Here is a 15752-nt window from a genome sequence, read left to right on the forward strand (position 1 = left end):
TTTGGTCATTTTGCTATCGGAAAAGTTCCGTTAAGCTTGAAAGAGTGCAAAACAGATTTATGAGGATGTTGGCTAGACTGAAAGAACTGGGTTATAGGGAGAGGTTCTGAAGCTAGGACTTGATTCTTTGGACTTTAGGAAACCAGAGGTGGGGGATGATCTTAAAGAGGTGCATACAATCATGAGCATGGAAGGGGTAAATACATATAGTCTTACCTTTGGCAAGCATGAACTACAGGTCATAGGTGCCCAAGAAGAGCAATCTGGTTATCAGCCAGTAGCACTCATATCTACTGTGACAAAGTGCATGGACAAGTTGGTCATGGTTGGAATTAACTTCTCCCTGAGCAAGGGTTTGAACCTGGATTTATTGCAATTTAGCTACTGCCACAGCAGGTCTACAGCAGATACAATTTAATTGGCTCTCCACTCAACTTTGGAGCATTTAGACAACAGCAAAACGTACTTCAGGCTTCTGTTCATTGATTACAGGCCAGCATTCAACATAATCATCCTCTCATTACTTATCTACAAGCTTCAAAACATGGGTGTCTGCAGGTAGATCCTCAGCTTCCTTATTGGGAGGCCATAGTTAGTGCATATCAGTAACAAAGCCTCCTCCTATCTGACAGTCAATGCAGCCACAGCTCAATATATAAGCTTAGCCCACTTCTCTACTCTTGTTACACTCTTGACTGTATGCCTAGACACAACTCCAATGTATCTGTAAATCTGATGATGATGACACTCTTTACAGAATCTCTGATGTTGATGCGGAGGTGTAGAGGACTGAGACAGATTGGCTGGTTGAGTGGTGTTGCAGCAACTACCTTGGATGGAAAGTCAGCAAGACCAAGGAATTGACAGTGGACCTCAGGAAGGGGAAGTTGGGAGAGCACATAGTAGCCCTCTTTGAGCTGTCAGTGGTGGAAAGAGTGAGCACTTTAAGTTCCTGGACGTCAACATTTCAGAGAATTTAGTTTAGGCCCAATACATTGATGCAAACATGGAGAAGCACACTATCGACTCTGCTTCATTAGGATTTTTAGAAAATTTGGTATGTCAGCAAAGACTCCAGCAAATTTCTCTAGATGTTTGATGGAGAGCATTCTGACTGGTTGCAACACAGCCTATTGTGGAGGCTCCAATGCACAAATTGCAATAGGCTGCAGAGCATTGTAGACTCAGTCAGCTCTGGTATGGGTACAACGTTTCCCACCATTTGTGCATCTGCAAGAGGCAGTACCTCACGATAGTGGCATCAATCATTAAGGACCTTCACCGTCTGGGACCTGCTCTCTTCTCATTATTAATAATGGAGCCTGAAACTCATACTCAATATTTTAGGAACAGTATCTTCCCCTTCATGATCAGAAATCTGAATGGTCTATAAACCCATGAATATTACTACATTATTCATCATTTGCACATTTATTAATTTTTGTAACTAATGGCAACTTTTAAGTCTTGCACTGTAGCTGCAAAACAACAAATTTCATGGCATACGTCGGTGATAATAACCCTGATTCTGAGGTTCAAGGTGTGAGGGGAAAGATGTAATAGGCAACTGAGGTGCAAGTTCTTCTGATAGGGGTCAGTGTGTCCTTTATATGGATGAAGGTTCCAAAGGAGTTGGTTGATCGAGATATGACAATTTGTAAAATAAATTTGAACACTTATGGATAGAAAGGTTTAGAGGAATATGAGTGAAACGTGAGCAAATGGAATGACCTCAGCGGGCATCTTGGTTGGCATGGATGCATTGGGCTGAAGAGTCAGCTTCTGTGTTATAGAAATCTAGACTGTTAAGATGACTCAGTGATTTGTTCTAGTCAATGTCTTCTCAAGAAATAAAAATTCATATGTCTGAATAATCTATGATCCCTTTGGTCATCTGTTTAGTTGACCAGAAATGTGTTTGGATTTCCTGGTTCTAAATGTGTGACATCACACTTATTCACTCAGGGAATATCCTCCACTCAAGTAGTCTGTGAGCCAGGACCCTAAATTTGGGCCACCGGTACCATCTGGGGGAATAGTTCTTATAGTGATTTTTGGCAAGGTATACACCCCTAGTGCTAGAAAATATGTGATAGCATTGTAGCAGTGGTAGCTTTCCATCACAACAATGGAGAGCTCTCCATATTCTGGATATCATACATTGACATGGTAGAGAATGTAGTACTTGGGCTTCTGCGCGCCTCTCATGAGGGGGACTGGGAGTTGCACCTCCATGCTATATGAACCACGATCCCATGGGCTTTGCCTTATGCCAGGTACCTGTCCCCTTACTTTGCTTGGATGATGAACCTCCCAGACAGGAATCCTTCTGTGTATGAGGCCTTCAAGACAGGCCAATTCTCAGTGCAGCTGTCAAGTAACAACCCCTTTGGGCAGATCCCTGTGGACCAGGCTATTGAAGCCACAGTGAAGAAAGACACACAGATTCCTGGAGGCACATCACGGTTCAGCCTGAATGCTGGAGCTACCAAGCGTTACTACGTAACAGCTGAGCACCGCAGTGCATTCCTGGGACAGTTAAGGGAGATGATGCAAAGCAACAAATCAGAGCTTTGTCAGCTGCGGAGGTACAGCGGCCAGAAAGATGAGGAAGCAGTTTCAGCAGTGGTTAGCCTCATACATGAATGGGTCAACCCATTTGCAGAGAAGCGGGACCTCATTAGCATCTCTAAGGCAAAAGAAACCCCCCAGGACATTGCCTCTGACCTGATGAAGGCATATGAGATTGGTGAGCAATGCTATGCAACCTTCAAGGATGAGAGCTGCCTGGATCTACTGGCCTGTAACTGTCCAAAAAAAAAAGTTCACTTCCAAGATGTATGTGTGTTGCAAATGGCCTCAGGTATACTGATATGTGTAGACTGGCAGACTGTGAAAAGGGTGTACTCCCCTAATCTCCAGGGTTAATTTGTAACCTCCTAGTCTGGTCTTTTTGACTTTATATTTCCATATCATCTGTGGAATTACAAATATCTATCAAGTCAAGCCTTGTCATTTAGCATGGACCATTAACCCTTCATCCAGTTTTACCAAGGATAGAAATGCAAAAGAAAAAACCTTGTTTATTGTATTTGCAATCAATAGACTTCAAAAAATGAGAGCAAATGTCTCCGGATACCGTATTCAGAAAAAAATTAACCTTTATTAAAGTTAGCAGTTTTACCGAAGTAAAGACAAATGTGTTCAATGCTTTCTTAATTGGGAAAATTTCTTCTCGTTTTCTCTGTAGCACTGGAGGCATTTACCTAAGTGATGATTATAAATTGGGTCTAATGTTATGCTCTCACGATTAACTGTAAAGCTGAAGTAGCAATTATTCATTAAATGGCTTTAGTCTTTTGCTTTTTTTTTAGGATTTCTTGGTGACAGCACAAGATATTTTTAAATTAGAAAAAATTGAGTTTGGAGGGATGCGGGGCAAGTCATTAAGCCAGCAGGTGGCGCAAATGTATGAGGAATTCCAGGAAATGTACAAAGTGTTCACAGATCGTACCTACGACTGTTTGGATCCTGCTAACAAGGTAGGAAGGTATCAGGTTTTACATCATTTACCAGATGAGCAGCACGTTTATTAGTGTCCTAAAATATATATGTTCCAAAAGAGAGACACAAGATACTGCAGGTGCTGGAAATTTGAAGCAACATACCAAATGCTGGAGGAACTCAGCAGATAATCAGCATCCTTCGAGGAAAATGAACAGTTGACTGATGAAAATGACTGTTGACTGATCTCGGCCAAATTGTCGACTGTTCATTTCCCCCCATAGATGTTCTGAGTTCCTTCACCATTTTGTGTGCGTTGTTGGGAAAGGGCAGTTGATAAGATAATTTATAATACTGATTTGGTGTTTTAAAAAGTAAGCTCAGGACTGTAAATTAAGTTTTTAGGAATATATAACAAGCTGAAATTCAACTCTAGTCAGCTAAATGTGAACTCTAAACTTAACTCTAAATGTACAATATGTTCATGAAAGAGCACTGAATTCTGCTTCTGAAACTTGTTCTAGAATGCACTAACTTGATCAGTTTTTTGATCAGGTGTTCCTTTATCAAACTTTCAGAATAACACTTAAACCATGGAAAATTCTACACACAAAGCAGAAGCTTTGGCAGCTAGCAATTTACAGACTCTACAGTTGTTAATTAGTCATTGTGGAGAGGTTCACTATTCAGATAACCACCATGCAGTGCCTGAAAATAAAATAAAACAGCAGATCCTGGAAATATGGAAAACAGCAAAGAAATCCTGGTAAAAAAAACTCAGTAGGTCAGGCAACATTTGTGGGAAGAGAAACTTAACTTTTCAGGCCTGGATCATTATTTTAACTGTCTACAATTGCTGCCTCACCTGCTGGAAATTTCCAGCAGCTTCTCACTATTTGAACCTCCCTGTACAGTGTCCGTACACTTGGGTTATATAGACAGGCCATGCAGTGCACTGCTGCTGATCACTAGTCATTCATATGAAGGATGACAGTTTGCATTTACCTTTAAGCATCAACTCCTGTTGTCATAGCTCTTTTGTTTTGGACTAAGATTTCTCAAGTGATCAACATTCAATTTAAATTCTTCGGTCTGCGATATTTCAGATTTGGATTGGGATTCATTGAAGCATACAGCAAAATACGACCATATATACAAACACGGAAATGTTAGGCCCTTAGCCCCACCATGCTGACCATTAATTTCCCATCTACACTAACCTTATTTACTAGCCCTAGGTCTGTAGCATTTTATGCCTTCATGTTTTACTCCAGGGTGTCACTCAACTCACGTTTCTATGGTTGTTAGATTTTGTTGTAGTACTTAATTCCCTCAGCTTAGGTGCGGCCTGATCTATATTTGTATCAGCTATTGACTTATCCCATTACACTTTCTGTAAACATGACATCATCTGATGCTAAGATACATCTTGGAATGTACTGGGACACATCCTCAGTGACGTAACCTGGGGTCATCGGATGTTTCGGGTCTTTCAACATCAGACACTTTTGCCCAGCCGACCCAGCCAGGGTTGTTCAGTGTGACGAGATTTGAAGGATTATTCTAAAGCGGACTGTTCCTTTAATAAGAGAGAGAGAGAGAGCGAACAGCTTGTGTGCTAATTCAGCAGCAGAGAGAGAGAGAGAAAGTCTGTGAGTTGCCTTGGAAACTGAAAGGCGGAGCTATATGGTGGACAGCTGGTGTTCCGCACTAGTGAGGTTAGTTGACTTTTTAATCAGACACACACGACGCCAGAGGCAAGAAGGACACTGGTGAGCTTTGTGTGCCCATGACAAGGGTGGGGTTTTTGCTCACAGTGTGGACAAAGGAGTGACCGGTGGGGAGCTATCGGTGTGTTTAACCCTGGCCTGGGTTGATTGCTCACTGTGGAAAACCATCATTCCACCTCCTGTGGTCACAAGTGGTGACTTTAAATAAGTTTCAGGAGCAGGAGGACGACGTGGAGGATCGGCATTGGCATTGGAGGACAAACCAACTCTCTCTCTCTCTCCAACTCTACTCAAATCAAATTCCAGAACTGAACTGATTACTTACTATACCACCGTAAGACTGTATCACCTAACCACCTGAGCTGGGAAGCTTGGGAACATTATTTACTCACTTATATATATGCATATACTCTACTAACCTGTTTACCTTACCTTGTTTTATATTACTTTATTCACGTAGTTACTAATGTAACACTTACCCAACAGGCTGGTATATGTCTAGGGGAAAAGGAGATCCAGCCACACACCAACCCACCTCCCGTACACGCAGGTGCTGTGAGAATCGAGTTTATGCCTCGCGCCGCTCACCGTATCAACTTCACACCAAATACCGTTATGACATACACTTTATAGAATTTACTAACATTAACTAAAGAAGTATTAGGCAATACAATATATATATATATATACAAGGAAAGAAAAAAACAAAAGGTGCCAACTTATCAAAGTTCAGTCAGTGTAGTGCACATCGTAGGAGCTCAATCAATGAATCATCCGACAGCCACGTCGTCACCCCTGGGACCACCCGGTGGTCTTACGAGCCGTCCAGCACCCGTCCACCTTCCTCGTCTGTCTCTCCTGCCGATTCCCTTCAACCCCAAGCCCGCGCAACCCCTCCCCCAAGTTCCCAGCCTCACAAAACACAATAACATTCCCCATTGATTAACAAATGAATACAATTACCATATCAGCCATTCTAAAGCGAAACAATGGCGAGAGAAACATTTAACAGACAAAGAAACATTCCTACTCATAACAAACCAAAGAAGCCCTTTTTAGTAACATACACCGGACATTGTACATTCTCTCCCCACCAGCAAATGTCATGCCCTCATGGCATTACTAGAGTTCCCCAAAGCTTCTTGCAACACACAAAACCCCACCCAGGTGCAGAAAGCAGTGACATAACTACCCAGAGCAGTAGAAATCACACTCGGTTCTCCTGGTACCACATATGTCAACCGCTCCGGGGGGCGCCTAATCCTCTGAGATCTCCATACCCCTTCTGCCCCACTGGGCTCCCTCTCCACCTGCGAACCCACTGTCTCGGACACCCCAGGTCTTCCTGACAGACCCTCACCCCCTTCCTCACGGGGGTCCTCCCTCACCTGAGATCTCTCCGGCTCACGCTCAGGCTCCACCCTCTCTCCCACCACTGTTGGCTGCCTCTCCATCTGACCCTCAAGACCTTCCCTCCTCTCACCCAATTCAGTATGGGAAGGGCCAGGAGCCTCCTCTCCTGGTACTGGAGCACCAGCGAATGGGAACAGGGGCCACTCATCTGAGTCGTCCTCTTCCGAATCAGTAGCCATTTCCGGCTGAGGGACCCGTCCTTGCTCTTCAGCAGCGGGCTCTTCCCTTTCTCTGCGCCCTCGCAGAGTCCTTGTACTAGGCGTAACCTCCCACTCTGGCTCCGTATCCACCTGCACCGCTTGACCCAGCGGCAGCAGGTGATTCTGATGGAGTACCTTGATAGGCCCTTTCCCATCCTCAGGTTTCACCCGGTAAACTGGCAGGTTCGGCATCTGGCTCTCTATTACATAGGGGCTGGCCGCCCATCGGTCTGCCAACTTGTGCTTACCGGGGAGTCCCAAATTCCGTAAAAGGACCCGGTCGCCCGGCAATAATTGAACAAACTTCACCTTTCGATCATACCGCATCTTATTCCTCTGATTTTGTTTGGTAGCCGCCGCCTCGGCCAACTCGTACGCCCGCTGTAACTCCCTCTTCATGTCGGACACATACTTTAGATGGGACTTCCCGGCCCCTAAAACACAAGTCAATGGGCAACCTCGCTTCCCGCCCGAACATCAGATAATAGGGCGAATATCCTGTAGCATCATTGCGAGTACAATTGTAACAGTGAACCAATTGTCCAATATGACGACTCCACCTGCTTTTCTGCCCAATCTCCAGCGTCCCGAGCATATCCAACAGGGTCCGGTTGAACCTCTCTGGCTGCGGATCTCCCTGTGGGTGATAAGGGGTAGTCCTGGATTTCTCAACCCCAAGCATAGTCAGTAATTCATGGATAAGGCGGCTCTCAAAGTCCCTCCCCTGATCGCTATGGATTCATCTGGGAAGGCCGTAATGAACAAAATACTTCTCCCATAACACCTTCGCCACTGTCGTCGCCCTCTGATCCTTAGTGGGAAATGCCTGAGCATAGCGAGTGTAATGATCGGTGATGACTAAGACATTCGCGGTGTTGCTGGTGTCAGGCTCAATTGACAGAAAATCCATACATACCAGGTCCAGAGGTCCCGCACTCTGCAAGTGTGACAGTGGAGCCGCCAACGTGGGCAGGGTCTTCCTCCGGATGCAATGACTGCAGCCCCTACAGTATTCTTCGACTTCCCCCCTCATCCGGGGCCAGTAGAACCGGTCTTTGAGTAATCCATAGGTCTGTTCCACCCCCAAGTGTCCAGAATCATCATGTAGGGCCTGGAGTACAGCCTGCTGATACTCCTCCGGCAGGACCAGTTGCCAACAGTGGGGTTGGTCTGGAGGCACCGTTACCCGGTACAAGATTTGGTTCTTCAACTTCAACCGAGACCACTCCTTCAACAACAGGGGCACGAATGGGTGTTTTGCCTTCTCAGCCAACGCCCCATTCCCCCCTCTCGACCGCTCTCCACACTGTGCCAATGCCCGGGTCATTTTGCTGAGCAGCTGCCACTTCCCCCGGACTCAGTTCCGGCAACTGTTTAGTCCGCAGTGCGGTCAGGTCACAGTAAGCTAGGGGTATGGCATCATCAAAACCCCCCAAATGGTCCACGGCTCGTTCCAGCCTCCCTCTTCCCTCGGCCTTCACGGTGATAGCAAACTGACACATCGCCTTCACTCCAGGGGCAGGGACACTCTCCCACTCCTCGTCCCTCTCCTCGTCCCTCTCCTGTTCCCCCGGCTCCCGACGAGACAAAGCATCCGCATCGACATTCTTGCTTCCGGGCCGGTACCTCAGGCTGAAATCATATACCGACAAGGCCGCCAGCCACCGATGTCCTGTGGCATCCAGCTTCGCCGAAGTCAAAATATAAGTGAGAGGATTGTTATCCGTTCGCACCTCAAACTTGGCTCCGTACAGGTAATCGCCCAACTTGTGAGTGGGATAGTTTCTCTCCGATGGCGACAAGCTTCAGCTGACAAAGGCTACCAGTCTCAATGCTTTGCCATGCTCCTGGTACAGAACAGCCCCGAGACCCTCTCGACTGGCATCCATGTGCAGCACATATGGCTTCTGGGGATCGGCAAAAGCCAACACCGGGGCCTGGGTCAGTGCCCTTTTCAAAGATCGGAATGCCTCTTCACATTGATCATCCCATCTCGAGCCAAAAGGTTCCACCGGGTTCCAGTATCCTCCAGCGTCCTGCCTCTGGTCCCCCGTCCTTTTCTTTCCCACCGGGGGATAGCCACACAACAGCTGAGTCAACGGGTGACACACTTTGGCGTATCCTTTCACAAATCGCCGGTAATACCCACAGAACCCTAAAAATGAGCGCAGAGCGCCCACTTTCTGGGGTCTCGGCCAGGTGGTCACGGCCTCTATCTTGGTTGGATCAGTAGCCACTCCCTCTCGCGAAATGATATGGCCAACGTAGCTAACCGACGACTTGCAGAACTGGCATTTGTCCAGGGAAAGCTTCAACCCTTCTTCATTAAGCCGGCCCAACACCTTCAACAGCCTCTCCTCATGTTCCTCCAAAGTCGATCCAAACGCTATCAAATCGTCCAGGTACACCAGCACCTCTAACAGATTCATATCCCCCTCAGTTCTCTCCATGAGCCTCTGGAAGGTGGCTGGGGCTCCCGATATGCCTTGGGGCATTTGTTCGAACTGAAAGAACCCCAGCGGGCAGATAAAAGCGGTCTTCTCTTTATCGCCTGGACTCATCGGGATCTGGTAATACCCACTTCTTAAATCCAGCACACTGAACCACTTAGCACCACTCAGGCAGGCCAGCGCATCCTCAACTCTTGGGACAGTATATTGATCAGGGACAGTTCGCCGATTCAACGTCCTGTAGTCAACACACATGCGCACTCGCCCATTCTTCTTCCGTGCCACCACTATTGGGGACGCATAAGGACTTCGGGACTCAGCTATGATTCCGGCCTCCTTCAACTTGCACAAGTGCTGCCGGACGTCCTCAACATCTGCTGGAGCCAGCCGCTGGGATCTCTCTCTGAACGGGGTGTCCTCCGTCACCCGAATGGTGTGGCAAGTGCTTTTGGAGCAGCCAACATCAAACTCGCCACGAGAAAAAACAGCTTCCATCTTCAGCATCTTCTCCACTAGCCTGTGTTTCCACTCCAGCGACACAGGGGAATCCCCGAAGTTAAAGACTTCAGCGGTCAGCTCCCTTCGATGCTCCGATCCCTCCCCGTTAGGGGTCCTCACTGGTGCGCTAGACATTACCGTCACCGGGAACAGATGTGCCAGCGGCATTCCCCTCTTAAAGATGATGTCTCTTGCCGTGGTGTTCCTGATACTTATAGCTATACGCCTCGCATGTACCACCCCTGGTCTCTGCACTTCGGGCCTCACCAGCGCCCCCGCCAGAAATCGTGTCTCCCCCTCAAGATCGTCCGGGGTGTCTACTAACAGGGCTTCGTCCGTTGGCACTCCCGGGAAATCTGGGGGTCCCCATCACTAGTGCTACCTCCCCGGGTCGTATCACCTTGGGCCTCGCCTGCGTACACCACACCGTCCCTCGTTTACATTCCGGGTCCAGTCCGAGGGAGGCAACTCCTTCTTTGAACACTGCTCGAAACACTGGATGCACCGAGAGGGTCTCCAGAAAGTCTTCCCCTGCTTTCTCCTTACAAGCTCCCAGGAGCCGTCGCACAACGGGGGAATTAGTCCCCACCAGGAGGGCAGCACCACCGGTTTCCACCGGGTCAGGACACACCAACACCAACGTCTCAATAGCTTCGGACACTCCCACATCGCCCTCCGAGAACTCCAATCTCACCGATAGGTACCCATCGTACGGGTAGTCACCCTCGCTCACACCCCAAATCTGCAGGGCGTCAAATGGGGTTACGGGCAAATGCTTTAGATATTGGTTGTAGAAAGACCGGTACAATAAGGTCACCTGCGATCCCGTATCCAGAACGGCTTTTGCGTAAACTCCCTCTATCCGTAGACCCACACTGGCACGGGGTCCTACCAGCCCATCTGGAATAGAGGCGTGGGCACCCTGTGGTCCCCTGGCTGATCTCTGGGAACGTGTTCCTCCAGAGGCTCCAGTCCGTTCCCTCACTGAGCCTCTCCTAAGTTTCCCGACACCTCCCCCTTCTTAGTCGCAGGGGGGCTTGTCCTCAGCGGAACTCCTGGTCTCTCACAATCCCACCTAAAGTGTCCCTCCTCTCCACAGCTATAGCACACCCTCGGCCACCCACAGTCCCACCTGAAATGCCCCTCTTTCCCACAGTTAAAGCACACGCTGCCTGCCGCCCCTCCTCTCCCAGGACGACTCCCACTCCCAACCCACGGCACTGGTCGCCCCGAGAGTGGGTACCTCCCCTGTCCCTCCCCTCTACTCCCCGATGGGTTGTCATTCCTCCACCCAGCCACCACTTCCTGTATCGCTGAGGATCGCTCCCGTAGGCCCGCGCCCCTTTTCCGCCTCAACGCTCTCTCTTCCTCCCGCACCTCTCTAATCAGTTGCCCAAACGATGGAGGGGGGCCTTTCCTATAAGCCTGCCGAATAGTCCACGCCACCTTGTCCTCCTCCAGAGAACCACTGAATAACTGACTCATCCTCACGCTAGCCACATCAGGCGCCTTCACTACCCCCCGGCGCCACAGCCCTGAGAGCATCCCCTCCATCCTAAATATGTACTCGGAGAGCTTTTCCCCTCTCCATTGTTCCAGGCGTTGGAACTCTGCTAAAAGCAGCCAGGGTTCCCCTGACAACCCAAACGCTCCCTCCAAAACTTCTATACATTCCTCCACTGAGGCCCCAGACTTTTCAGCTTTCAACTCCCGAACTGTTTTGGCTGCTAAACCCCTCAAACTTCCCACCAATTGCTGCTGCTTCTCCTCCTCCGAGCCTGGCCACTCCTCTAACATCAAGGACGTATGCTCGATCCAGGTCTCATAGTCCACCTCCCCGTCCGGAGTAGGCTTGGCTCCGGAGAACACCCCCAGCTTCAGCCGTGGCCTCTCGGCCACTCCCACCAGGGAGTTAAGTGCGGCTGTCAGCTCGGAGGCTTCCACCCTACCTGGGGAGCGGGGCCTAGTCACGACTCCCTCCTTCCTCCTCCCTTTGCTAGTGCCTGCCACCTCTCTGGGGTTTTCCTCTAGCTCTAGCTCCTCCTCCAAAGTCTCCTCAGCCTCATCCTTGGAGAGGGTGTGGAGCCCCCACAGCCCCTCCTCCCCCGGTACACTGACCGTTGCCGGCAGTTCCAACGTCCTGACGTCAGCACTTGTACGAACCAACACCCAGCTAGACTCCATCTCTTTACCACACCATCTAGCTACCAATTCTACCTGCCCCATACCTTTCACCAAACTTAACCCCCGCACTAGCGTGTCTCCCGAAACTCGAAAATCCACTCCGCTCACTACGCATGCGTACTGTACCGGTACACCTTCAAATCCACACCAGTGAACAATTTTATCTCTGTCCATCTTCGCTCACTACCTGCGCGATTCCACAGCCCCCTGACAATCCAATCCCAGATGAGCCCCCACAAATGTAACACTTACCGAACAGGCTGGTATATGTCTAGGGGAAAAGGAGATCCAGCCACACACCAACCCACCTCCCGTACACGCAGGTGCTGTGAGAATCGAGTTTATGCCTCGCGCCGCTCACCGTATCAACTTCACACCAAATGCCGTTATGACATACACTTTATAGAATTTACTAACATTAACTAAAGAAGTATTAGGCAATACAATATATATATATATATATACAAGGAAAGAAAAAAACAAAAGGCGCCAACTTATCAAAGTTCAGTCAGTGTAGTGCACATCGTAGGAACTCAATCAACGAATCATCCGACAGCCACGTCGTCACCCCTGGGACCACCCGGTGCTCTTACGAGCCGTTCAGCGCCCGTCCACCTTCCTCGTCCGTCACTCCTGCCGACTCCCTTCACCCCCAAGCCCGCGCAACCCCTCCCCCAAGTTCCCAGCCTCACAAAACACAATAACATTCCCCATTGATTAACAACTGAATACAATTACCACATCAGTCATTCTAAAGCGAAACAACGGCGACATAAACATTTAACAGACAAAGAAACATTCCTACTCGTAACAAACCAAAGAAGCCCTTTTTAGTAACATACACCGGACATTGTACACTAATAAAATAGAGTTTATAACAGAAGACTCGGACTCCAGGTGTGTCCATTTCTGTTGGTTCTTTTTAACCCATTAAGGGGTACGTAACATCAGGCTCTGGCTTGTGTCCCAGCAGCACTGGTCCACGGGTCACACATTTTGATCCATAGCCATCTGGAGGCTTACTCAGTACCCTCTGATATGGTCCTGATGGCTCTTTACTTTGCAGCCCCTGTAATGCCATGGATAGAGTAGGTTCTGCAGAGCAGGTAGCTAGCAAAACCTCTACACCCCAACTCTATAGTCTTGCTTCATACCCATCACCCCTGGCTCTGGTTCTGCTCTACTAACTCCTGGTGTTTGAGTTTCTTGTGCTCAAACGCCCAAATCGTTGCCACCTTTTGTCCAACTCGTACCATTCCTCATTCACCTGTCGTCTCAGTGTGTATTAACTTACATTGGTACTTGCTTCAGCAATGTTTTAATTATTAAAGTGATTATTTTGATTCAAATCCCTCTGACTTCATCACTTACTAGTTTTTTTGAGTTCCATTATTTTCAGAGATCAATGGGTTCTGGCCTTTGGATCTATCTCAAATTTAATGGCTCCAGCATTGTCAGCTATAGTTTTAGCTGCTGTTGTCTTCTTCAACTTCCCCGCCCATCTATCTGTTCCTGCTTTAAGACAAACAAACCATTTTAGTCAAGTTTTTGGTTATATGTGCTAACAATTCCTTCAGTGATCTTGTATTAGGTCTTGTTGAGGATAGTCCTGCAAAATGCCTCAGAACCTCTTGCTGCATAGGAAGTGCTATTTAAATGCAAGCTATTGATAGAAGTGGAGACTTTCACCAAAAGATCTCCTACAGATTGAAATTGTTAAAAACGTTTTTCTTCCCTGTTGATATTGTTGACTGTTAATGTTTTCTGCAGGCAGTCCTGTGAGTGAACCAAATCTGACTCGCCATACTGTTCAGCAGGAATACATTAAAAAATATTAGAAGGAAGGTTTTCACAATGAATTATTAAGATTTTCTTTTCATACGCAGGAATTTGAAGCAGATTTTTTGAATTACAAGCAAAAAATTGAGGATATTGATCGACGGTTGGCAGCCATTTTCTGTCAAGCTTTCGATGATGCCTTTGGTTTGGAGCATGCATTCAAGGTCTGTATGGCTTGCTTCAAAGTTTGAACCATTTACTGATGTGAAATCATGAAGTCTAAATTCCTCTTTGACAGTAGCATGTATGTGACAGATTTTAATGGAGTATTAAGGTACACACAAAAGATTCTGCAGATGCTGGAAACTGAACAACAAAGAGAGAGAGACAGAGAGAGACACAGACAAGACACACACACACACACACACACACACACACACACACACACACACACACACACACACACACACACACTCTCTCCCCCTCTCCCCCTCTCCCCCCTCTCCCCCTCTCCCCCTCTCCCCCTCTCCCCCTCTCCCCCTCTCCCCCTCTCCCCCTCTCTCCCTCTCTCCCTCTCTCCCTCTCCCCCTCTCCCTCCCCAAGTCAGGCAGCATGTATGGAAGGGAATAAACAGTTGATACTTCAGGCTCAGACCCTCAATCAGAACTGGAAAGGAAGGGGGAAGCTAGAATAAGGTGATGGGGGAATAAGGGGAGAGGGAATCTGGCAGTTGATAGGTGAAACCAGGTGAGGGAGAAGGTGGATGAAGTAAGAAGCTGGGAGGATGGATGAAGTAAGAAGAGGTAAAGGTATGAAGAAAAGGGAATCTGATTGGGAAGGGCAGTGGACCATGACAGAAAGGGAAGAAGGTGTGGGTACCAGAGGAAGATGCTGGGCAGGTGAGGAGAAGAGAAGGGTTGAGAATGGGGAATAGAAAAAGAGAGAAGGGGGAGGGAGGCAAAATTACCAGAAGTAATGCTGTCGGGTTGGAGTCAATATAAGGTGTTGCTCCTCCCTCCTGAGTGTGGCCTCACCATGGCAGCAGAGGAAGCCATGGACTGGCATATATGAATGGGAAATTGAATTAAAATGGGTGGCCAGCCCACTGGGTAATCCTGCCTTTTGCAGTGGACAGAGCGAATGTACTTGACAAAGAAGTCCTCCTATCTACGTTCGTCTCACTGGGAGTATTAGCATGGTTGCTGACTTGCTACGGTCCTTTTTGTAGGCTGGAGCAAGACAAATTTGTACCTCAACGAATCTACTTGAATTGCACAAGCTCTGAATATTTGATCTGGTTCTGGAGAGTCAGTTGAATGAAGATCTGATTTTAAAGACACTCCTTGAGGGCTTTTTGCCATCCTGATTGCTGTTATACAGATTGGATGGTGCACTTTATGTTGGTGGTAATATAATTTAATGGTACAGAAATGTTCTTGGTGGTGGTCTCAAATGGCAAATAGTTTGTTCACAATCAATAATTCTCAGTTTTCATGGTAACATATAACATTTTCAGAGACTTTAGAAATTCTTAGCAAAGCAATGTTCCTTTTTTTGACTCTGACTGTAACCACTGAAGAACATAACTTACTCTGATTCAGATCAGGAATAATTCAAAACAATCATAAATCTGTTAAATACTTTCTGTTTCTGAAGCCTAGAGTTTCCACTGTGGTTACAACTTGAAATTGTGCCCATTAAGATGAGAGTTTATGCCCAAGAATTCTATCTATCTTATTAGAACACATCCATATTTAATATGGCTGGGCTCAGTGAATATGACAGGAGTTGACAAAAAACACCAAAATAGTATCACATATTAAGAATTGTTATGTGCCCTAATTATGCTTTCCTTTGCTATAAATGCAGGAGGAATGTGAGTTTTAAATGTTGTTAACAGCTTCTAGTGGCGACTGTCCATACACTCACAGGATTTTTGGCAATACAGATTAAGAGTTGCCAACATTAAACCTACTTAGGTGAATTCACAGTGG

The 15752-nt window shown here is 47.4% G+C and overlaps 1 protein-coding gene across 1 annotated transcript in view; it reads left to right on the forward strand.

Moving 5' to 3' along the window:
- dnah9 (dynein, axonemal, heavy chain 9) overlaps window positions 1-15752 on the forward strand; it is a 550870-nt gene that overhangs the window by 24763 nt on the left and 510355 nt on the right. Inside the window, exons 7-8 of the mRNA XM_073025877.1 lie at window positions 3375-3542; window positions 13866-13982. Coding sequence (XP_072881978.1) covers window positions 3375-3542; window positions 13866-13982 — 285 coding nt within the window. The remainder of the gene's footprint in view (window positions 1-3374; window positions 3543-13865; window positions 13983-15752) is intronic.

The sequence above is a fragment of the Hemitrygon akajei genome, chromosome 22 (assembly GCF_048418815.1).
Source record: "Hemitrygon akajei chromosome 22, sHemAka1.3, whole genome shotgun sequence".
NCBI lineage: Eukaryota > Metazoa > Chordata > Chondrichthyes > Myliobatiformes > Dasyatidae > Hemitrygon > Hemitrygon akajei.